Source organism: Leishmania braziliensis, chromosome 18 (assembly GCF_000002845.2).
Source record: "Leishmania braziliensis MHOM/BR/75/M2904 complete genome, chromosome 18".
Lineage (NCBI taxonomy): Eukaryota > Euglenozoa > Kinetoplastea > Trypanosomatida > Trypanosomatidae > Leishmania > Leishmania braziliensis.
In genome coordinates, this window is record NC_009310.2 from 194,664 (window position 1) to 215,599 (window position 20,936).

Sequence of the window (20,936 nt, forward strand, 5' to 3'; positions counted from 1 at the left end):
CGCCGCGTCGTGAAGACTTCACCTTCCAGCGCCGGAAGAGAGGAAGGGAGAGGCCGACAACCAGCAAGAGGGTTCAGAGACAATCGAAAACAACAACCATAAAAGAAAGAAAACACAGAGAAGCGCTCCCTGTGTAAGAATCGAGGAGGCGAAGAAAGAGTAACAACTGGGGAAAGAGAGAAGAAGTGCGTGCGCTGAGCTTCTGCACGTATACAGAGGCCCCGTTTCACCTTTGACATTTTCTTCTACAGCATGACAGCTATGATGATGAGGAAGCGATCAGAATGCCGATACTCAGTGAGACGTCCGGCAACACTTGAGGAAACAACAGGAAAGCGTGTGAAGTCGAGAAAGTCGGCGAACACAGAAAAACAAAACGGGGGAAAACCCCCGTGCTCCTGTTTTGTTGGCCGTGTAACAAGAGTACTGAGGTGACAAGGTGCGACTACTGAGTACACGGATGGCTAGAGAATGCCCGGGGGGGGGGGGGGACAAGCTGCCACAAAATTTCTCGGGCGGCGGCGAACGCTGATAGATGGCAGGCAGGTGCAAACGGCCGCCGTCTCAAAGCAAACCTGCAACCTCCTGGGTTGGTTCGCGCCCGCTGGTCGAGTTCTGAGGCTTCGATGAGTCGGAAGAGAGCGCCAGGGGCGGTGCCTCGAAGTCCGAGCCTTGCCATCCCGCTTTCATGCTCATCTCTGCCCCATCACCACCATGGCGTTGGCTCCCCATCAAAATCAGTGTGTGCTCCGCGTACGGCTCGTGGGCCAGAATTCCGCCGTGCCGGCGTGCAAGCCAGCAATGGCGCATCGCCTCACCGAGGACGTAGACGACAAGCGGCGCGGCGGAGATGATGAACAACGTCCATGTCGGGAACGCGGGGCTCTTGCTGAAGGGAAAGTTGATGCTCAGATCTGTCCACGAAAATTCCCGGCAGTACGGGCGCACCCTGCCCACGCCAAAGCCGATTAGGCCGCAGAGGATACACAGGAGATAGTCATGCAGCCGAAAGAAGAAGATAAAACGCAACACCTCGTTGAGGCGGAGCGACCCCATCTTTGCTCGTTTTGCCCGCGGCCTTCTTGTCAAGGAAGGGTAGGGGAGGGAAGCAGTAGAGGGCGGGATGGCAGAGCGGCGGGTCGCAGAACAGGGCCCAGACCCCAGCAATAATGGATTGGGGCTGCTTTGCGCGTGTGCGTGCGCAACCGAATGAGGCGCGTGTGAAAGGGCCGGCAAAGGGGCGCTACGGTGGCGGCTGACACCCGGAGGGTGAAGGTAGACACGATCACTATGGACGCGAGTGCCTCTGAAAGAACTGAAATAGAGAGCGAGGGGGAGCAAGAGGCCGATGGGTGACATGCGCGGGCATGCCATGTCAACGACGCCAGCCTAGGTGGCGGCAGCGTTTCTGCACCAGTAAGGGGGTGGTGAAGCACTGGCCGTGAAGAGGAGACGGGGACCACCTCATGGTCTCTGCGCCTCCTTTTCTCCGGCCGATCGTGCGCCACCGCGCACTTCTGAAGTGGCACAGCGAAGAAAACGACACCGGCCATCCCCCGGCGAATGCAAAGCACACAGGAGATGAACGGGCAAGCAGGCATAGGCGCCTCTTCTCGCTTATCCTTCGCGCTGGGGCGAGTACACCACCCCCGAAAACTCGAACACACCGGCGATGCTGCCTGCATCAACCCCCACAGCTATGCGAGCGGTGCGTGCGTGCGGGGTTGGGCATCGGGTATGCGTTTGCGTTCGAGATTGTTTCTCTTTCACCACACACCTTCACTTGGTGCATTCTTCTGCTCCTCGCCCTGACGCACACTCTCCCCACCCCCTACCCCCCATACACACACTTTCCTCGTTGGTGTCGCCGCCAGAGCTGAGCACACCGTGGCCAAGCACTACACAGCAAGAAGGTAGGGAAGTGGGGTATTGGGGTGGGGGACTGGGGCCTCGCGCCACGGCAGCAGGGAAAAGAGCAAACGACAGGAAGAGGGGATGAGGGATAGACCCGAACTCCAGCACACGCGCAACAGGGTGCATAGGTCTGCCCAGCCCGTGCTGACCTCGACAAGGTCCATAACACTGTGCTTCTCCGCCCTTGTAGAGCGGGAGAGGTGGCCAGGCAAACGGCTCTCGTCTTCAAGCACCGCTATCCTCGCATGTCCAGGAGCACCAGCAGCATGGCGGCATCGATGCTCGAGAAATGAACACACACACACACACACACACTTAAGCACAGAGACATGGTCACACACATTTATGCATGCACCACTCCGAGGTAGCCGGGAGGAGCGAGTAGAGGAGTTGTTCTGCTTTCTGTTGCGACTATTGACTGTTGTGCAGCAGGAGGGTATCCCCGCAGCTCCTCTAGACGGTTACAGGTCCATCGCTTAGTGACAAGTAGCCGTAGACACGGGACCTACGGCACTGGGACGAATCAGTTATCGGGGCACGTCACCTGTATCAAGTCGTAGTCATCACCGCCCCTAGCAGATCGTATCACAGGCGCTGCCGTCATGTCAGGTGCCACTTGGTGCACTCCGCGGGGTGGTGAGGGATCCCCATCAATGGGCGATGAGTGCCCTGTGAGATTCGAGTCACGTTAACAGTCTGCCCGTCGCATGAGCGGCGCTGACTTGTTCGCTGTTGCAGGTCGCTTGGGCGTATTATCATCGAGTGGCCGACTGCCGGTATCATGGAGGTGGGGGAGAAGCGCTTTGACTGTGCTAGGTTGTAGGGATCTGGTCTTATCATCACCGAAAGTGGTACGGTATTGGCAGCGATAGGTGTCTACTTGGTGTCTCCTACCCAGAGTGGGGGTACTGAGCACCGATACTACTCACTGAGGTGCCCTCCTTCATTAGGGCAGGCTACTACGACACGGATGAAAAAAGGGCTTGCGTTGAAAAGCTTAGTACGAATAATTGAAGCACAGGGGCGAGAGAATACACCCCCCAAATCGGAATAAGGTAGGCCCCGGAGTAGAGCCGACGACCTGATGAAAGCGCCTTCCCTTCACTTGCTGTAGCTGCACCCTGGCACCTGCAAGGACTGTGCGTATCTGTAAAGTTGTGAAGGGCGAAGCAAGACGGAGGAGCTGCTGGTGCAGTCCCCTGTGTGCGAGTGTGCGCAAGTGTGTCTGCAGCACCGTCCCCAAGAGAGTACGAGGATGACGAGAGACGAGGGAGAGAGCGTCTACAACGACGAGTGTCATCTCGGACGCATCGATTCAATCCTTACGGTACATGTCTCCTGTCTATCTCACCTCCTCGCACATCCATAAACGCTAATAGTACTCTATCCCATTCTCTGATTGAGAGTTACAGCAAACTCTTGTCGTTCAGGAAGCGGTTCACCATGTACAGCGCCACCTCCGGCTGATCCATCGGCAGTAGGTGGCCAGCTTCGTAGACGCGCACAAAGCTAAAGTTAGCGTACTTGCGCTCCTGGCCAGCCCAGCGACCGTTGACAGCGAACTCAACATCCGGCGCGGCGTTAAACTGCGCATTACCAGGCCACTCCAGTGCCTTGACCCAGGCCTTGTTGCCCAGCCAGTTACACGCATAGTCCATGTCACCGGCATAGATCAGCACACGGATCCCGGCGGCCAGTAATGGAGGAATCGTCCAGTTAAAGTTGCGCATGTAGTCCTTCTCGAAGAGTTCGGTGACTCCGCTGTTGCACGTGGTCCACTGCGCCTCAGCGCTAACGCCCAGCGACGCCTGTACGGCCCGGCTCTGGTAAAAATTGATGGTGTGCTCCATCGGGTAGCAGAGGTCACCGAGGCACGGCTTGCGAATGTCGTAGCGGTTACGGCTGGTCTCGAAGTAGCCCCACGTGTACTCACTACAGAGCGCGGCGGCCACGCTGCACGACACATTTGTGTCGTCAGGCCATGAGTTGCACTCCTTCGTCTTCTCTAAGCAGCCCGGCAGCAGCGAGAGCATCTCCTCGTACGCCTGCTCGGTAATGCAGGGTGCACCCAGACTCTCCTTGCACCAGTGGTAAGCGGTTTCGGCGTAGAAGGGGAGCTGTGTGTACGGGTCCGTGAGGCCGTTGCCGACGCCGATGCCCTTAAGATTGATGTGCGGGCCATCACCGTGCAGGTTGCCCATGAGGACACGGTAGGCCACTGAAGGAACATAGTGCCCACCATAGCTCTCACCAATGATATAGAGGTCGTTCGCACCGGTAATCGCCGGTGACGTGAAGCGGCTCGCGAATCCCTGCAGGAAGTTGTACATGTCCTCCGCAACCTCACTCTCATTGTGCGCCCAGTTGGCCTTATCGCCATACGAGTAGCCCACACCGGTCGGCTGGTCCACGAACAACAAGTACGCCTCGTCGTTCCACCCATAGGTGTTGTAGTAGAGTTCACCAGACGTCTCGTTCATCATGCAGGGGCCGAGCTCCGTGAGCAAGGCCATGCTGGAGCTGCACCCAGGACCACCCGTCATCCACAGGATCACTGGCGGCGGGTGACCGCTGGATGGCCACCTACGGGGGCTGAACAGCCAGAAGAAGTAGTGTTTCAGCGTGTTATTGATGCCGGGAATTTGGATATAGCCGCTCGACTGCATCACTGAGCCATCACACTCCGCGTAGCCGTGATGTGGCGCACTTGCGTCAACGGTGCCCAGGCACGTAACGGGCACCGTCGCCACTAGCAGCGCGACCAGCAGCGCTGTCTTCGAGTGAGAAGCTGTCATTGGCGACGTACTGCGAGGAAAGAGAGAGGAGGACACGCAAGAGGAATCATAGAATGGAAGCCAAAGAGTGGTGGATGGGGAGGACGTAGTGCTACTCGAGCCGCGTGTGTCGCTGGAACACACCCACTCACATAGTAAACAGCAAGGTACTGTTTCGCTGATATTGTACAGGTTTTAGCAAGAGTGTAGCGAGAGAAGGTCGCTCGAGGAGAGGAGGACAGACGGTCATGTAGCAGCGGGTGCAAGATGACGTAGTGGGCAAATGGGGAGAGGGTGGGTAGGAGGGGAAGCCAAGGAGCGCTACAGAGAGAAGCCTTTTCTCCTGCTCCTCCTCCCCCCTGCCCTTCTCCTTACTGGCCCTCTGTTCTTTCCTTGTATGTGGGTGTGTTTAGTGTGTTGTTGCTCGGGGTAGAAGTTTTCAGGTTATGGGGTGCGCAGGGAGACAGAGAGACAGACAGACAGAGAGAGAGAGAGCGAGAGAGCACCCGAAAGAAGGGTGGTGGGGATAATGCTGCCTGTGGGGCCGCAACCTTGCCAAAGGAGAGCCAACGAAAAGCGACACAGAAGGGGCACACGAAGCCCACACACACATATATATATATATATATAGCGGTTACTAGAGAAAAAGAGCGGGGCAGGGGGCAGGGGGCTGGGAGGGGTTGCGTGCAGTCTGGAAACAATGACAGATGTGGCCTGCGCCTTCTCTCACTGTGGCGCACCAGAGAGGACGTGGAACAGGCGTGTGTGTGTGTGTGTGTACTGAGAGGAGAGCAGGTCAAGCGGTAGTGAGAAAGCGATATGGGGCTGACGGCAGGACCGGAAAAAAAAAAGAAGAGAGAAGTGCAAATCTCGTTTTTATTGTTGTGGTTCTTTTTTGGCTGCTGCGTCGCTCTACCCCCACCCCCCTCTCTCCACTGCTGCAATGACGCACATCGGTAGGTACGAGGGAAACCACTGCCGCAAAGCGTGGCGCAGTCCATGTGCGCACACACACACACCAGCGCTCCTACGTACACGTACTGGCATTCTAGCGAGATGGGAAAGGAGGAGGGCGATGAACCACCACCCGTGCTTCTCTCTCTGTGTGTGTGGCTATCTTCGGTATTGGAGGAGGAGGGGCCGAAGTACGTATGAAGGCGGATTGGCATTGATAACAGCTCCACCCCCTCAGTACTCCTCAGGAGGAAAGTCGCCCACCTTCACCTGATCGGGGCGCATCACACCGCCGTACAGGGGCAAGCATTCAAACAGTGTTACCCCTTTAACAGTGCCGTTGGATTTGCCGACGGGCTCGTCAAACTCGACGCCGACCCAGTACCCCGGCTTCAGTGCGGCAACGCGTCCAACGTACCGCACCGTGCCGAAGCGCTCGCCGGGTTGGCAACAGCAGCGGTCACCTACCTTCATTTTCTCAGCTTCAGCTTTGTAGCTGTCATCGTCCGGTCCGGTCGGCACCTCGATGCCAGCCTTCGTCATCTCCTCGCGCTGCAGGGCGAGCATGCGCTCCTTGTAGGCGCGGAGGTTGTCGGGCCGCTTAAGCCACTCTTCGTCTGTCATTACGTACTTCTCCACCTTCGATACATCGTCGTAGTTCTCCACCTGCGCGGTAGGTCGAAGGTCGACGACGTGGATGCGATACCCTGTCTCGCATCCATAAAAGCCAAGCAGTTTCTCATCCTTCATGTCACCCTCTACCTTGCAGTCGCGGGTGTCGTACAGCTCTAGTCGAATCTGCTCCGCCGGGATGCCGAACCGAGAGTACATGTCGTCTTTAATGCTCTGTACTGTCTGTGTAAGTCCGTAGGACTTCTCCGGTACCACACGCTGGCTCGCCGAGTGGGTGATGGCCACCTTAACAACAGACATGGGTTCTTGCCTGTGCAGTGCGACTTGTGAGAGGGGAAGGGCGCACGCGCGCTATCGAGTGAATTGACAGGGTGTTGCGAGTGCAGTGCAGGAAAAGGCGTGAGCAAGTTGGTGGTGGGGGGGGGGGCAGAAGACAGGCAAAGAGGTGAGAGAAGCGAGTGAAAGAGAATCGATGTATTTATTTATTTTTATGAGGAGGGGGATGCATCACAGTAAAGAACTGCAGGATGTTGGAAGTGGCGAGGAGGGGGTGGTGGTGGTGGTGGTGGTAAGAGCGTCAGCGTAGATGACGACTGTACAACACTCTGCACTTCTGTATGGCATAACCGTGCATTTGCGGCCGCATGTTCTGCAACATCTTCTTCTGTTCGAACCACACGCACAAGTTTTCTCTTGTTGTTGTTGTTGTTGTGCGTGCGCGAGCAGCGGAGAGAGAGAAACGAACCTGTACGTGCAGTGGCCAAAATCGCGGCGACGGCGGTGGTGATGGTGGGTTCGTGGTGGGATTCCCCCCTTGTGTGTGTGTGTGCATGCTAAAAGCTGTGCAAGTGATACATACACCAGCAAAAAAAGAAGCTGATGGTGCGTCCAAGTCCGGAGATAGCACTGGGGTGGCGGCATAAGGGCGAGAGAAAATGAGCATAGCATCTACGAGAGCAGGGTACACAACCGCTTGCAGCGCCATCGCACTTTCGCAAGTCGGCGTTGGTACCCGACGCACCTTCCTCTTCCACCAAACTCGATCCCCTCCCTGCGCATCCCATCGACAACTACTTCAGCTACCAGTCCCCTCCCACCTCCCTCCAGGCCCACGAATACACACATACATGTACACAACGGCGCGTGCGCTAGCAACATGCAGGCCAACAAAGCACAAAGAAAAAGCGAGATTCGCCACAGATACTAATATACATCCCTCCCCTCCCTGATTCAAGCTCGTGGGTCGACCAAGGCCCTGAGCACACGTGCATGGGTGGACGATCAGGGCGGGTGATAGGTAAACATGCCGTGGTCCACTAAAGCAACTGGTGCTTCGATGGCTTCAGCACCAGTACCGAACGGTGCGATCACTACTGCCGCTGACGAGGAAGCGATGACTTGAGAGGTCGAACGCCACGCTCTGCACCGGGCCTTCATGACCCACCATCTCTGTCACCACCGACTCTTCCACATCGATGATCTTGATGGTACCGTCGTCGCTGGCGACCGCGACGTTGTGACCGCCGCCGTCCACTGCGACGCAGTTGGCCGGCTGCGGTCCGCATTCGACGCGGAGAAGCTGCACCATGCAGCGGGCATCCCAGATAACGACAGCGCCTTGGGTGTCGCAGGAGGCGAAGAGGGATCTCCCCACCGGCCCGGCTGCCACGGATAACACGGCGCCACGATGGCCAGTGAAGGACTGTGCCTTGGTGCCTTGCCGGGCGTCCCAGACGGCAACGCACTTATCTGCGCTGCCCGTGAGCAGCAGATTCGTGTACGGCAGCCAGCTGACAGTGTTCACTGCATCCTGGTGCCCTCGCAGTGTTTGCCGGCACACGCCCCGCTCCACGTCCCACACACGCGCCGTCTTGTCCAGCGCCGCACTCGCCAACAGAAGGCCGGTTTCCTGAAACTCGAGGTCCCAGACACTGTTTGTGTGGGCGCTAAGTGTGGCGGCGCAGCGGTTACTCGCAAAATCCCAGAGTTTGACCGTCTTGTCTCCCGAGCCGGTGGCGAGCATGGTGCCGCGCGGGTGCACGCCAACGCACGAGATCCAGTTGCTGTGACCCTGTCCAGAGACGATGGCGTCCCCAGCAGGCAGCGTTGACAGCCGCCAGCTGCCATCGTCGCTGCCACTCGCCACGACTGGCTTGAAGGGGTGCAGCGCGACACTTGTAACTGCCATCGTGTGCGCCTGGAAAGAGGACTGCTCTACCCACTCACTTGCTGGGGACTCACCGGATGGGAAGCCCGGCTGCCCACCGTCAGCGTTGCCCGAAAAGGGCACGACAGCAGTTTGCCCATGGGGGTGCAAGCGATCGTCAAGGGGCCACACAAATCCGTCTGTTTCTGCATCGGCCGCCCTCGTGTTCGCTGGAGATGGCGACGACGCAAGGCGACGACGCGAGGCCACGTTTGACTGGCCGCTCGCGTGCGACGACTTCCAGTTGCCAGCGCGATGGTTTGCAGTTGGGGGTTTAGGCCTCATGGAGGTACCGCCAAATGCTTCCTGCTGCTGCTGCTGCTGTCCTTCCAGCTCCGCCACCCGCGCCTCGAGCTGCTCCTTCTCTCTTCGCAGCTTGTCGCGCTCGATTGTCAGGAGCGACTTCGCCTTTAGGAGCTGCTCGCACCGAATGCGGGACTCCGTCAACGTCGGGTTCACCAGCTCAGCATGCTGGCCTGCCTGCCTCAGAAGACGACTGAGGCGGGCGTTCTCCTGCACTACACGCTGGTGGCTTGTGCGATGATACTCACGGTCTTTCTTCGCTTGCGTCCACTGCTGCACGACACGCGTGTTCAGCTCTGCATGCTGGCGCAGCTCGCGCTCCAGCAGCTCGATGCGGTTCTGCAGCGCCATCGTCTCGTGGTAGTTGTCCGGGACCATTGGATTTTCCAGCGAGACGTCGATGCTACCAATGCCGCCGCCAGCCTTGCAATACCACTCGCTCTCAAAAGTCTGCAGGGTGCGCGTCATGCCGTTACGATAGAGGAAGTTTCGAACAAAGTCATCCATCACCTCTGGCACCCGCAGCAGCTGTGCCGTGGGTGGCGGTGGAAGGTCAAGCTGCTTCTGCATCTGAACGGAGTGCCGGAGGGCGTCGAGGTCCATGTCGTCAGCATCGTGCACGGCCGCCATTCGGCTTACAGCAGGGTTGGAGGACGGGCCCCCAGCTGCTTCAGTGATGATGTCGGTCGGGGTCGTGTGACTCATGTATGCGACCTCTTGATCGTGTGGATTTAGCAAGCGAGCTAGAGAGGGGGGGCCAGTGAGCAGCAGTGAGGGTAAGGAAGAGAGAGGGGTTCTAAATGCCGCCGTGGCTATATATGCAGCCTTGTATGGATGAGCGCGTCTGTGAGTATGTCCGTGTGCCTGTGGGTAGAGGGGGGGGGGAGGGGAAGGAGTGGCAAGAGAAGAAGTGGGACGTGCGCCACTCTCGAAAATGACGATACGGCCCTTCGGGTTCCCTTGCGTGGGCTACAGAGGCACAAATGTTACGTGAGAGCGAAGAAGCGGGAGACAGAGAGAGGGACCAGAGTGAAGCAAAAAAAAGCCTGTGGATGCCGTGGGTACAGAGGGAGAGAGATGAGTTCGGGAACACGTCTGAGAGGCACTGCAGAGATGTCGTCGTGTCCCTCTTCCCCCCCCCTCCCTCCCTCACCCTCTTTCCACACACAAAAAGTCCAAACCACATAAAACACACAAAAAAGGGAGTGCGTCACCGGCGCTCATGAAGTCGAGACATGCCAAACCGCCGTTTGGAGAGAGAGAGGGGGGGGGGGGAGGCGCAGGCATGGATCTCAGGAGGCGGGAGAGTGCGCAGCCCTCGGCCTTGTCTCGCTCGTGCTGCCCACTTCGCCGAAGTGGAGAGGAGAAGCGGGTCGGTGGTGCTCTTGGTATGAGGGTGAGCACCACCGAGATCCAAAGGGAAAGCGGTGCGGCGCTGTGCAGGGCTAGCCGTCGTTTGTCGCCTGGAAGTCTTGTGAATGGACCGCGAGGTGTAGCCCCAACCCTTCACCCTTCTCTTCGTCTTTGCAGGGGGTGCCCCCCATCACCAGCATAGCGGCATTTGTGGGTTGAAGACAGCGGGACAGCATCCCAGATGTGATCAAGGAAGACCTCGTTGAACCCCTTACACAAAAGAGAGCGCACTGACGTGGCACTCTTGGATACCATAGGCATCCCTACACGCTCCCACATGGGCGCTTATCTACAAGCGCGAGGACGGATGTGAGAAGGTCAAGTAAAAGCCCAATGCGCGCCCCGCGCGGTATCGAAGAGTGCGCGGACAATGCAGCAGAAAGGCAAAGTGCCGCATACGTGGGGGTGGGAGGAAGAACGAGAGGGACGAAACGAGAAAGGAGAGGTCGACGGCGTTAGCCAGTGGGTACAGGAGAGAGAGAGATAGGAAAGGAGTTGAAGACGAGCGAAAGACATCCTCTCACCCTATGCAGAACCTCGTGTGCAGACATCACTGGAGAGTGAATGGAGAGAGAGAGGAGATGACACACCGCGAGCGCCCATCCGAGTAGGAAATGCGCACATACACACACACTTGACGGCTGTGAAACGACGACGAAAAAGCGAGGGGAGGGCCAAGAGCAGCCTGTAAGAGTGGCAGCGCTGTTTTGCAAGGCGTCACCACCCTCCTCCTCACGTAGGCGACTGCGAAGCTCTACTTCTTTTCGAGAGTCATGGGAGAGCCCGAACAGGAGCTTCAGTGCGTCTTACTAGCCCTCCCCCTGACTATCTCGAGGCCATCGCTGCACTCCCGCCCTCCGACCCTCCCCCCTCTCCACTGGCTCAACCCCATCGCCCAGCTCCCACGTATTCCATGCTTTGGTGTAGTTGCTGCTTTCTCTTTCCCTTTTCGTGTCTCTGTGGGTTTGTAGAGTCGTTCTGTGCAAGGCGATCGTGATCAGGTGAAGGGATTCAGCACCACAGCCGCTGCCAAATGCCCACTGCCGCCCTGCATGCAGACGTAGGCACACGCTGTCGTGGCACTCTTCGATGAGCGGAAGCGAAAACCCAAGCGTCAAGGGTAGCGGAGTGATTTGGGGAAGCAGGAGAGAGGCGAACACAGGGCGGAGGCCCCAGAGCCCGGTGGCTGGGCGCTTCGTGTAAGGTACACGTCGGAAGTTGAATGAAAGGGCACAGACACACACGCAGAGACGCCACGAGCACTCGTCCCTACATCTCACACCTGACGCATGCTCTGTCGTGACACGGGCCCGTTCCCTTTCTTCGCTCTTCCCGCCGTTGTCAGTGTAGCGGAGCATTCAAGGGCAGTTGCCAATACATGGGAAGGTGGCTCATGCGCTGCAGCGCCTCGTTGCACGCAGAAAAGCAGCGGCACCCAAACCAACCGCGGTTGGCGCTCAGCGGTGACGGGTGCACATTCTCCAGAACAACGTGCCGACTTGTATCTATGAGCCTCTTTTTCTGCTGTGCGTAGCCGCCCCAGAGCAGAAACACGAGCCGGTTGGGATGGTGTTGGGAGAGGTGCTGAATGACGGCGTCGGTGAAGGCAGCCCAGCCACTAGTTTTGCTGTGCGAGTTGGCCTTGTGAGCCTCAACGGTCAGAGTCGCGTTGAGCATCAGCATCCCCTGCTCCGACCAGCTCTGCAGGTAGCCGTGCTTTGGTGCCTGGAAACCCGCAATGTCTGTCGTGAGCTCCTTGTATATGTTGCGCAGACTCGGCGGAAGCGGCACATCGGGCAAGACGGAGAAGCAGAGCCCATGCGCTTGGTGAAGATCGTGGTACGGGTCCTGGCCGAGCAGGACCACCTTCAAACCTCGAAACGGACAGCTGTTGAAAGCGTTGAAGATGTCCGCGGCGGGCGGCAGTATGACTCTGCCCTTTTCCTTCTCCTCATCGAGAAAGCGTTCAATGCGGATAAAGGCACCCTTTCGCCACGAATCAGCCGTAATGGGAGCCAAGAAGTCCCTCCACTCAGGGTTGGTGATGAGGCCGGCAAGCCAACGGCTACTGCTGACGGAGGAGGCAGCGGCAGCAGAGCCAGCAGGTGCAGTAGTGCTTCTGGAGGCATTCTTCGCCTCCTCAATGACACCGTCCTGTTCCTGCTGGGGCCGTGTTGGCCCGGGCAGTGGGACTGACACACTCGCATCGAGGTCAATCGCGTCATCTCTAGAGGCACCCTTCAGGTTATCACTTTCGCGTTCTCTGGAGCTACTGCGGCGATGACTGCTCTCACACTGTGTCTTGGCGTACTTTCTAGGCGGGGAGTCCGTCCGGAGCGTGATGTTCTGGTCGTTCGAAGTCGAGGACAGCTGCCGCTCTCTACCTGCGGCGGCGGTCGCGGTGGCGGCGGTTGTGCCGCTACTTGTGCCCTTCCACATAAGATCAAAGAGTGTTTTCTGCATTTCCCCCTTCTTTGTCCATGTCTGCGTGTGTGTGTGTATGTGCGTGTGGGTGTTCAGCGTCTCTTTCACCGTGCCCGCGCGGTGCCTCTACAACTCAGAGGAGAAAGAGCTCCTACAACAGGACGATGCTGGATAAGTATCGTAGTACGATGGCGATACACGCACACACAGACAGCCATGAGTGTGTAGACCAAGTAAGATGCAGACAGGAGAGAGCAATAGTATTCGCAGAAAGGAGAAGGAGAGAATCGAGCGAGTGGGGGCTGAGGAAAACAGTCCCCTTAACGCATGGCAGCCTGCTACCAGTGCATGTGTGAGGGGCGCATGTTTACATGGGTACATCAAGGTGTGCTTGTAAGCCACGCACTGCCCAGCTTCTCTCAGTGCTCTCCGCCACGCACTGCCAGAGATTGGAAGAGAAAAGAGGCGGAAAGAAAGGTACGCTGTGCGCCGTGCTGTCGTGCTTTCTTTGGTTTGTTGCGAGTGTTTATGTGCGCGTTCGTGTGAAGGGAAGAGGATTTCCATCGCCTCATCCCTCTCTTACATAAGCCCAGGCAGCGTGAGAAGCACGCGTCCTCGTTCGTTGTCCCAGTGCTGGATTGAAAAGCCATAGGCTGTGAGCAGCACCGTCACGAGCTGGTCGAGGTCCTGAAGCACCTGCGACTCACGGAACACGACTCGCCGCCCAGACGCCGCTTCCACCGTCAGCCCAGGCAGCGGCGGCACAATGCGGACAGGCAGGGAGGCTGATGAGAGCGAAGGCGACGCAGCACCAGCACTACTCGAGGTTGCAGCATCACCAACCGCCGCCGTCGCCATGTCCTCCCTCTCCAGTCCGCGAGTCAGATCCCTGACGGCGGCAGCACCGTGCGTGGCGCACCTCCCTGTAGCACTATCTGTGATTGGTGGAGGAGAGGAGGAGAAAGGGGGTTGAGAAGGCGTGGCTGCAAGGCGACCAGACGGACCTGACGTGACTGTCGCCTTTTCTTCAATCTGCGGCGATGCTGGAGGCCACCACACATACACCCCGTGAGGAAGATTGCGACGGAAGACGCTTCGCTGGAACTCGAAGCGCTCCATGATACTCTTCTCCATTCCTGGTAGATCATAGTAGCGTACCTCCTGAAGCAGCATATCCCACTCTGCGAAGTTGTCGGGGACGGAGAGGTGTCCATCACGGAGGTAGCCAATCACATAGCGGAACAAGGTGCCGTCTCGATCGATGAGGAAACTGCCATCCTCGCAGCGGTGCGCCCGGTTTTCTAGGATGGGGCCAAAAATGCGATGGCCTTTGAGCTCGCGTAGCGTGTACCGGCGTGTGGTATAAAGGGTGCCACCGACGTTGAGATTAATGTGGCGAGCCCACTCACCCGTCACATCGATGCCGAGACTGTTCTGCAGCCATGTCACCGCAGCAGACATGCAGATACAGAGAAGCGGCGGGCAGGAAGTGAGACAAGGGGGATGTGGAACGCACCTTTGACGATGAGAAAGACAAAGTCGACCTGATAGCTAGAAAAGGAGGTGAGGCGGTAAAGATGACCATGAGTGCATGGGGGCAGACGTGCCTATCTGTGCGCACGTGCCAACTCTGCCGAGCATGCGCAGCCCCCCAAAGAGGAAACATAATGGGATAAAGAGAGGGGCAGGAGGCAAAGACGAAGATGAAAGCGCTTTTTTTTTGTCATGGTGCGTTACGGTGTATTTTAGCAGAAACGCGGCCTTCCCCAATACTCACGCAGAGCACACATGTTTGTGCATGTGCGTGACAACGACCGTGAAGGGAAAGTAAAGTGCTCAGGCACAGCTGTCACACCGCTTTCCTCACTGCGCTCTACAAGACCCAAACAAGAGCAACTGCACTACATCTTTGTGTGCGCCAGTGCGCCTCTCCTTCAGCTACACAGACGTAAAGGTGCTCGGTGAGCAAGTCACCTCTCGCTGCGCAGCCCTCACCTACTGTCCAGGTGTTTTCCTCCCCCCCTCTCTCTCTTCCTTTCCGACTTCATCGCATCAGCACTTTCCATGAATATTCAATCACAGAAAAAAAACGCATACGCGTCGCATCTGCAGGCCACTGCGAAAAAAACACACATTTTCGACTGCACCCTTGCAGCGCGCATCAACCAGCTCCCCCCCTCCCCACTCTCGCCCACACTGACACAGGCATGACTGTATCGTCGTCTCATTCAGAAGCGCCGCCGCCGCTTGTATAGAATCTGATTCGACCACACCATAATCAGCGCAGCATACGAGGCCGTAATCTCTTCCTTCTCAACCGCCGGCAGCCGATTCAGCACCGCCGAGGCAAGGCTCTCTTTGCCGCCCTGCTCCAGTGTTGAAATGAGCGTCGCGTAACTTACCACGTTCGGCGACGGCGGCGTCGACATGGGCGGTACAGAGGGGGTCGATGCAGTCGACAGTGATGAGGACAGCGTATCCGCCTCGGTAAGGTCTGACGTCGTCCCTAAACGAGAAACCGAGGCCTCGACCGCAGCGGTGCCGACCTTGTCGCTCTCTTCTTCGGCGGCCCACCAGCCTTGGAGCGGGTTCGGTCCCATGGCTCGCACCACCTCCAGCGCGCCTCGCCAGTCCAGCTCCGCCTCACAGGCGCGCAGACACACGTTGAACGCCTCCACCGAAATCTCAGCAGCGGGCAGCGGGCAGCGAGTGGTCAGGTAAGCGAAGGCGGAGCGCCATCTTCGCTCGCCGGCACTCGAGTCCGACGACGGACGTCGTGCCAGGAGTTCAACCGCGCGACTGAAGGCGTCGGGGTAGGCAGGCGCAAAAAAGGCGCTGATCTTCTCTACTAGGTCCCACTTTTCTGCCGAGGCACACATCTCGAGAATAGCGCTGATCTGAACCATGTTGGGGTTGACACCAGACCCGGAAGGCGCAGGCGGCGGCGAGGTGGACAAGATTGACGTGCCTGTAGTGGAGGCGGCAACAGCAGCTGCTGAAGCCTCTGACGCCGTCAGTATCGCCGCCACAGCGGGCAGTGCGGTTGCCTCGGCAAATGCCTGCAGGCCTCCCTCCCAGTCACCGGTACGCTGCGCCGCCTTTAGGTACGCTGTGAGGTCAGCACTATTGCGAACAAGGTGGCCGCTGCTATGGATACTCAAATGACTGGCTCGCCGCTGCGCATCCTCGCGCTCCATGAGCTCAAAGAAGTCCAGTTTCTCCTTGTTCGCCGCCGTCGTGGACACGCCGCTCCGGAGAGCGCTACCACGCTTTGCAACATGTCGGCCCCCCATCATCGCAGCAATCCTGCTGCTGCTGGGTACAGCTGAACCGACTGAACTGCTCCCCATCGCGGTCGAAGTAGCTTCTCCCAGACTGCCGGCAAGTTCAGCTGACTCGTGTCTCTTGTAGAGGCGTGCGACCTGCTGCTGAGCACGCTGAGGGGGCAACCGCATGGACCGCGCCAGCACCTGCTCGAGCGTCAGTGGCGGCATCTTTCGATTGCCTCTAATAACCGGAGCCGGATTGCGGGTTTGCTTCCGAAGACGACGCGCAGAAAAAGAGGGGAGGAGGGGGAGAGAGAGGACTGAGGAGATCAAAAAACAAACGGACGCGCCGCTCAGCCCCAAGACAAATCAGCAAAGTTAGTTGGCCCCTTCGCACCAGCCGCTGGGCAAGAAGAGGGAGACAGAAGAGGGTGGGTGAATCAGCGCGACCGTGAGAGCCATTTTCGTAAGAGATGCCGAGAGGTCCGCAGGAGATGCGCGGCGCTCGAGGAGACGAGAAAAGAAATAAAAGGGGAGGCCAATCAATGGGGATACGTAATAGGTGGAGACGCGTACACAGCAGGAAGTTGCGACGGTGTTCACGGTCAATCTCGACGCAAACCGTACAGCGGAACGAACGAAAGAGGAAATGCTCTGCTGCCAATTGATGCTTTTTTTTTTCGCTACCACCGTCAAAGCACGACTACCAGCACCGACACGGATTACCAATGGTAGTAGGGGCTGTGTGATGCAGGGTTGCCGTTGCTACTGTGGTCCACCTCCGCACAGGAAGGAGGAGACCCGGCGAATCCGACCAGCAACAAAGCCCTGCATGCGTCCCTCACCTATCCCCCCTCCTACCCCTTGCCAGGTGTGTGCATTCATCGAGGATAGTGGGTAAGAGGGGATGTGGAGGAGTGAATGACGCTCTTTTTAGCCCTCGTTTTTTCCAAGATGGTCGTACGATCGACTTGAAATTTATTCAGAGAAACAGACCCACATAGATCGCTAGAGAAAGAGAGAGAGTCACGGACACTTGTGCACGACGCACATTCGATTTCACCTTGTTTTACCCCCATCACGAGTATTCCCATCATCACTAACGTAACACATGCACAGGAACACATGTGCGAAAATATGCGAAGAAAAGGATTACCCTTACCCGCCACTACCCACCCTTGCGTCCCCCCCCCCCCCACACACACACACAGGGGCAGACGAGAGGTGCGGAGAGAGCGATAAAGAGGGTGAGGTAAGCGGCGGGGAAGGGTAATGGGATGAAGCATCTGGAGAGCGATAAAGCGATAGCACCAACACACAAGCAGGCACCATACCTCGAAGGGTCAATGGAAAAGAGGAAAAAAAGGGGGTAATAAAGAATGGCCGCCATAAACCGGCGCCACGCTCCCGCACTAAGAGAAACAGATTCGAGTAAAAAGTGTGGTGGGAGGGCGAACCGACATGAGCAGCAGCGAAGACGAAGGGAGGGGAATGGGAGTAAGAGAGTGAGGAGAGTACGAGTAGGAAGACGGCGCGCAACACACCGCACCGCTCTCCAGCGCACACGTGCAGTCACGCCTACGAACAGGTACACACGCACACAGAGACAGCCCTCTCTCTTTTCCTTTATGCGCGTGCTATTGATTGCCCTCACGGTACTTCCCCCTCCCCCCACACATACAGAGTTGTTGTTGCTTTTATTCATCTCCGCGTGGCCACTACCCGAAAAAAGCATCAGAACAAGTCGCAGATGGGATGTGTTGAAAAGGTGCAAGCGCGTCTTCCCCCCTTCGTCGCTTTACTGAATTTTAGAACGCAGCACGTAGTTGAGAATGCCGCCATTCTCGATGTACTTCACCTCCATCTCGGTATCAATGCGCAGCACCGCAGTAAAGTTCTTGCCGTTGCTGCACTTCACGACAATGTCTTGAAGCGGGCGCATCTCTCCAGGTAATTTGACCGAAAAGGACTCCTTGCCGGTCAAGCCAAGCGAGGTGACACTCTCGCCGGCCTTGAATTGCAGCGGAATGACGCCCATCCCCACCAAGTTCGAGCGGTGAATGCGCTCGAAGCTCTCCGCGATGACCGCCTTCACACCCTGCAGGAACGGCCCCTTAGCGGCCCAATCGCGCGACGAGCCGCTGCCGTACTCCTTACCGGCCAGGATTACCGTCGGCACCCCGGCCGCCTTGTACTTCATGGCCGCATCGAAGATGAACATCTTCTCGCCACTCGGGTGGTACACCGTGTACGGGCCCGTCTGACCATCGCCGACCAGGCGGTTGCCGAGACGCGTGTTGGCGAAGGTGCCGCGCACCATCACCTCGTCGTTACCGCGACGCGAGCCGTACGTGTTGAAGTCCTTGCGCTCCACTCCCTGCTTCATGAGAAACTTTGCTGCAGGCGAGTCTTTGGCGATGTTGCCGGCAGGTGAGATGTGATCCGTCGTGATGGAGTCGCCAAAGATGGCGAGACAAGCAGCGTTCTCGATGCTCTTCGCTCCAGGCGGATCGAGCGTCATCCCGTCAAAGTACGGTGGATTGTGGATGTACGTCGACTTGGGGTCCCACTGGTAGAACTCGCCTTCCTCCACCTGGAGCATATTCCATTTCGCGTTCATGGTTGTGATGTTGGCATACACCTCCTTGAACAGGCCAGGCGTCACGAACTTGTTCACCACCTCCGCAATTTCCTCGTTGCTGGGCCAGATGTCGCGCAGGTACACGCCATTCGAGATCGGCTCCTTGTCAAAATCAATATTCGTGCGTCCGGCGAGCGCGAAGGCGATGACGAGCGGCGGCGATGCCAGGTAGTTGGCAGCCGTCAGTGGGTGTATGCGGGCCTCAAAGTTGCGGTTTCCAGAGAGTACCGCTGCGGCAACGAAGTTGTTCTCCGTGATGCACTTGGATACCTCTGGTGCGATCTCGCCCGAGTTGCCGATGCATGTCATGCAGCCGTATCCCGTCGTGCTAAAGCCGAGTGCATCGAGGCTCTTCTGCAGGCCGGAGTTTTCCAGGTATTTGGTCACCACGTGTGAGCCCGGCGATAGAGATGTCTTGATGCCAGGCGCCACCTTCATGCCCTTCTTCAGGGCCTTCTGCGCCAGAAGACCCGCCGCGACGAGTACGGTCGGGTTCGAGGTGTTCGTGCAGGAGGTGATAGCCGCGATCACGACGCTACCGTGCTCCATCGTCGCCTCCTGACCGTTGACGGTGTACTTGACTCTCTTCGCGTGCTCCCCCTCCGGGATACCGAAGCCCTTGAAGCCAGTTTTGGCCGACATGCAGGCCTTGAAGTCCTTCGACAGATCTTTCAGGGGCACGTTGTCGTGTGGGCGCTTCGGTCCGGCAACGCACGGCACCACCGTGGAGAGGTCCAGTTCCAGGTCCTGCGTGTACTCGATCTTCTCGTTGCCCGTGCGGAAGAGCCCAACAGCTTTGACGTAGTTCTCGATGCGGGCTACGTGCATGGCGGTGCGATTCGTACTCCTGAGGTATTTGATCGTCTCTTCGTCGATCGGAAAGTAGCCGGTGGTGGCACCGTACTCTGGCGCCATGTTGGCCAGGGTGGCGCGGTCAGCGACTGAGAGCGCGTCGACACCGGGGCCGTAGAACTCGACAAACTTGCCTACCACACCGAGCTTACGAAGGTTCTTCACGACGGTAAGCACGAGATCGGTTGCCGTGCATCCCTCCATCAGCTTGCCAGTGAATTTGTAGCCAACAACCTGCGGAAGCACCATGGAGAGGGACTGGCCGAGCATGCCAGCCTCGGCCTCGATACCGCCAACACCCCACCCCATGACACCTAGAGCATTGACCATCGTCGTATGCGAGTCGGTGCCGACGACGGAGTCCGGGTATAGCAGCCCGTCCGTGTTAAACACAACGTGGGCGAGATACTCGAGGTTTACCTGGTGCACAATCCCAGAGCCCGGCGGGACAATCAAAAGTTTCTCGAACGCCTTCGAGCCCCATTTGAGGAACTCGAAGCGCTCGCGGTTGCGGTGCATCTCCATTTTCTGGTTTTGCTCCACCGCGTCCGGCGTGTCACTGCAGTCCACCTGCACCGAGTGGTCAACGACAAGGTCGACAGGAATCTGCGGGTTAATGCAGCGCGGGTCACCGCCGAGGCGCTTCATCGCGTCACGCATGGCTGCCAGATCCACGACGCATGGTACGCCAGTGAAGTCCTGCAGCACTACGCGAGCTGGCTTGAACGGGATCTCGATTCCCTTAGTACAGTTAACCTTCCAGTCGCAGATGCTTTCTATCGCCGACGATGTCACATCGAATTCATCGCAGTTGCGCACCGCGGACTCTAGGAGAACACGGATGGAGAAAGGGAGGTGGCAGTACTTGGCACTGATCTCGTTGATCTTGTAGTACTTGGCGCTACCGCCGTCGGCCTGCAGAGACGTCAGGAACTTGGCATTGAAGGGGTTTGGGCGAGGACACTTCTTGGCTAGCTGTATGCCAGTGCGGAACATTTTTCTCAGCCAAAGAGAGGAAAGGGTGGGGGAGCTCTTGTACAGATGGTGTAATCAGTTCCTAAGCCAGAAATGACAGCTATAAATACGAAAGGGGCGATACACAGGCACAGGGAGATATATATAGATATATATAAAGGCAGAAAAGGCAAAAAGTTGGTGCTCCCTGTATAACCCCTTCCCAAGAGTCTTCTTATTTGCTTCTTCGCCGACTCCACGTCGTCTGTATGTGCGTGCGTGCCCCGAGTGAGGAGAGTAGGTGTATGCGTCTGTGCTGATAATAAAAGGCAAGCGCAAGGACTGGCTCTGCGTGGGTGCTGTTTGTCTGTCGCCAAAGAAGCAATTTATTTGCACCCAGCAAGCACTAAAACCACAAGGAGAGAAGAGAGGTAAACGGGCTACTTGCTGAGGTACAAATGTCCCCCTCCCCCGACTGCGACTAAAGCTGGAAGTGGAAGTAGCAAAAGAGATGGAGGGGAGGGAGAGAGGAAAGAGAGGTGGGGGGGGGGAGGGAACGTAAGCTGGAAGTGATAATGTTGTTTCTGTCGTCCGTGGAAAAA

At 57.6% G+C, this 20,936-nt stretch overlaps 8 protein-coding genes across 8 annotated transcripts; all 8 read right to left on the reverse strand.

The window, feature by feature from the left end:
* Positions 1-564: 564 nt before the first annotated feature.
* On the reverse strand, positions 565-1,374 carry LBRM_18_0500 (putative phosphatidic acid phosphatase; the record flags this gene model as incomplete). Its single annotated transcript, XM_001563924.1, has 1 exon — positions 565-1,374. One exon carries the CDS (start codon positions 1,372-1,374, stop codon positions 565-567), a length of 810 nt encoding a protein of 269 aa, XP_001563974.1.
* A 1,946-nt stretch (positions 1,375-3,320) lies between these two features.
* LBRM_18_0510 (putative serine carboxypeptidase (CBP1)) lies at positions 3,321-4,709 on the reverse strand (the record flags this gene model as incomplete). Its single annotated transcript, XM_001563925.1, has 1 exon — positions 3,321-4,709. The coding sequence occupies one exon, from the start codon at positions 4,707-4,709 to the stop codon at positions 3,321-3,323; it is 1,389 nt and encodes a 462-aa protein (XP_001563975.1).
* Positions 4,710-5,876: 1,167 nt separating this feature from the next.
* LBRM_18_0520 (putative tubulin-specific chaperone) lies at positions 5,877-6,575 on the reverse strand (the record flags this gene model as incomplete). The annotated part of the gene is made up of 1 exon (XM_001563926.1): positions 5,877-6,575. The coding sequence occupies one exon, from the start codon at positions 6,573-6,575 to the stop codon at positions 5,877-5,879; it is 699 nt and encodes a 232-aa protein (XP_001563976.1).
* A 1,042-nt stretch (positions 6,576-7,617) lies between these two features.
* Positions 7,618-9,489, reverse strand: LBRM_18_0530 (conserved hypothetical protein; the record flags this gene model as incomplete). The annotated part of the gene is made up of 1 exon (XM_001563927.1): positions 7,618-9,489. The coding sequence occupies one exon, from the start codon at positions 9,487-9,489 to the stop codon at positions 7,618-7,620; it is 1,872 nt and encodes a 623-aa protein (XP_001563977.1).
* Positions 9,490-11,538: 2,049 nt separating this feature from the next.
* Positions 11,539-12,660, reverse strand: LBRM_18_0540 (putative uracil-DNA-glycosylase; the record flags this gene model as incomplete). The annotated part of the gene is made up of 1 exon (XM_001563928.1): positions 11,539-12,660. The coding sequence occupies one exon, from the start codon at positions 12,658-12,660 to the stop codon at positions 11,539-11,541; it is 1,122 nt and encodes a 373-aa protein (XP_001563978.1).
* A 540-nt stretch (positions 12,661-13,200) lies between these two features.
* On the reverse strand, positions 13,201-14,082 carry LBRM_18_0550 (conserved hypothetical protein; the record flags this gene model as incomplete). Its single annotated transcript, XM_001563929.2, has 1 exon — positions 13,201-14,082. The coding sequence occupies one exon, from the start codon at positions 14,080-14,082 to the stop codon at positions 13,201-13,203; it is 882 nt and encodes a 293-aa protein (XP_001563979.2).
* A 767-nt stretch (positions 14,083-14,849) lies between these two features.
* LBRM_18_0560 (conserved hypothetical protein) lies at positions 14,850-16,115 on the reverse strand (the record flags this gene model as incomplete). The annotated part of the gene is made up of 1 exon (XM_001563930.2): positions 14,850-16,115. The coding sequence occupies one exon, from the start codon at positions 16,113-16,115 to the stop codon at positions 14,850-14,852; it is 1,266 nt and encodes a 421-aa protein (XP_001563980.2).
* A 1,570-nt stretch (positions 16,116-17,685) lies between these two features.
* On the reverse strand, positions 17,686-20,376 carry LBRM_18_0570 (putative aconitase; the record flags this gene model as incomplete). The annotated part of the gene is made up of 1 exon (XM_001563931.2): positions 17,686-20,376. The coding sequence occupies one exon, from the start codon at positions 20,374-20,376 to the stop codon at positions 17,686-17,688; it is 2,691 nt and encodes an 896-aa protein (XP_001563981.1).
* Positions 20,377-20,936: the final 560 nt, after the last annotated feature.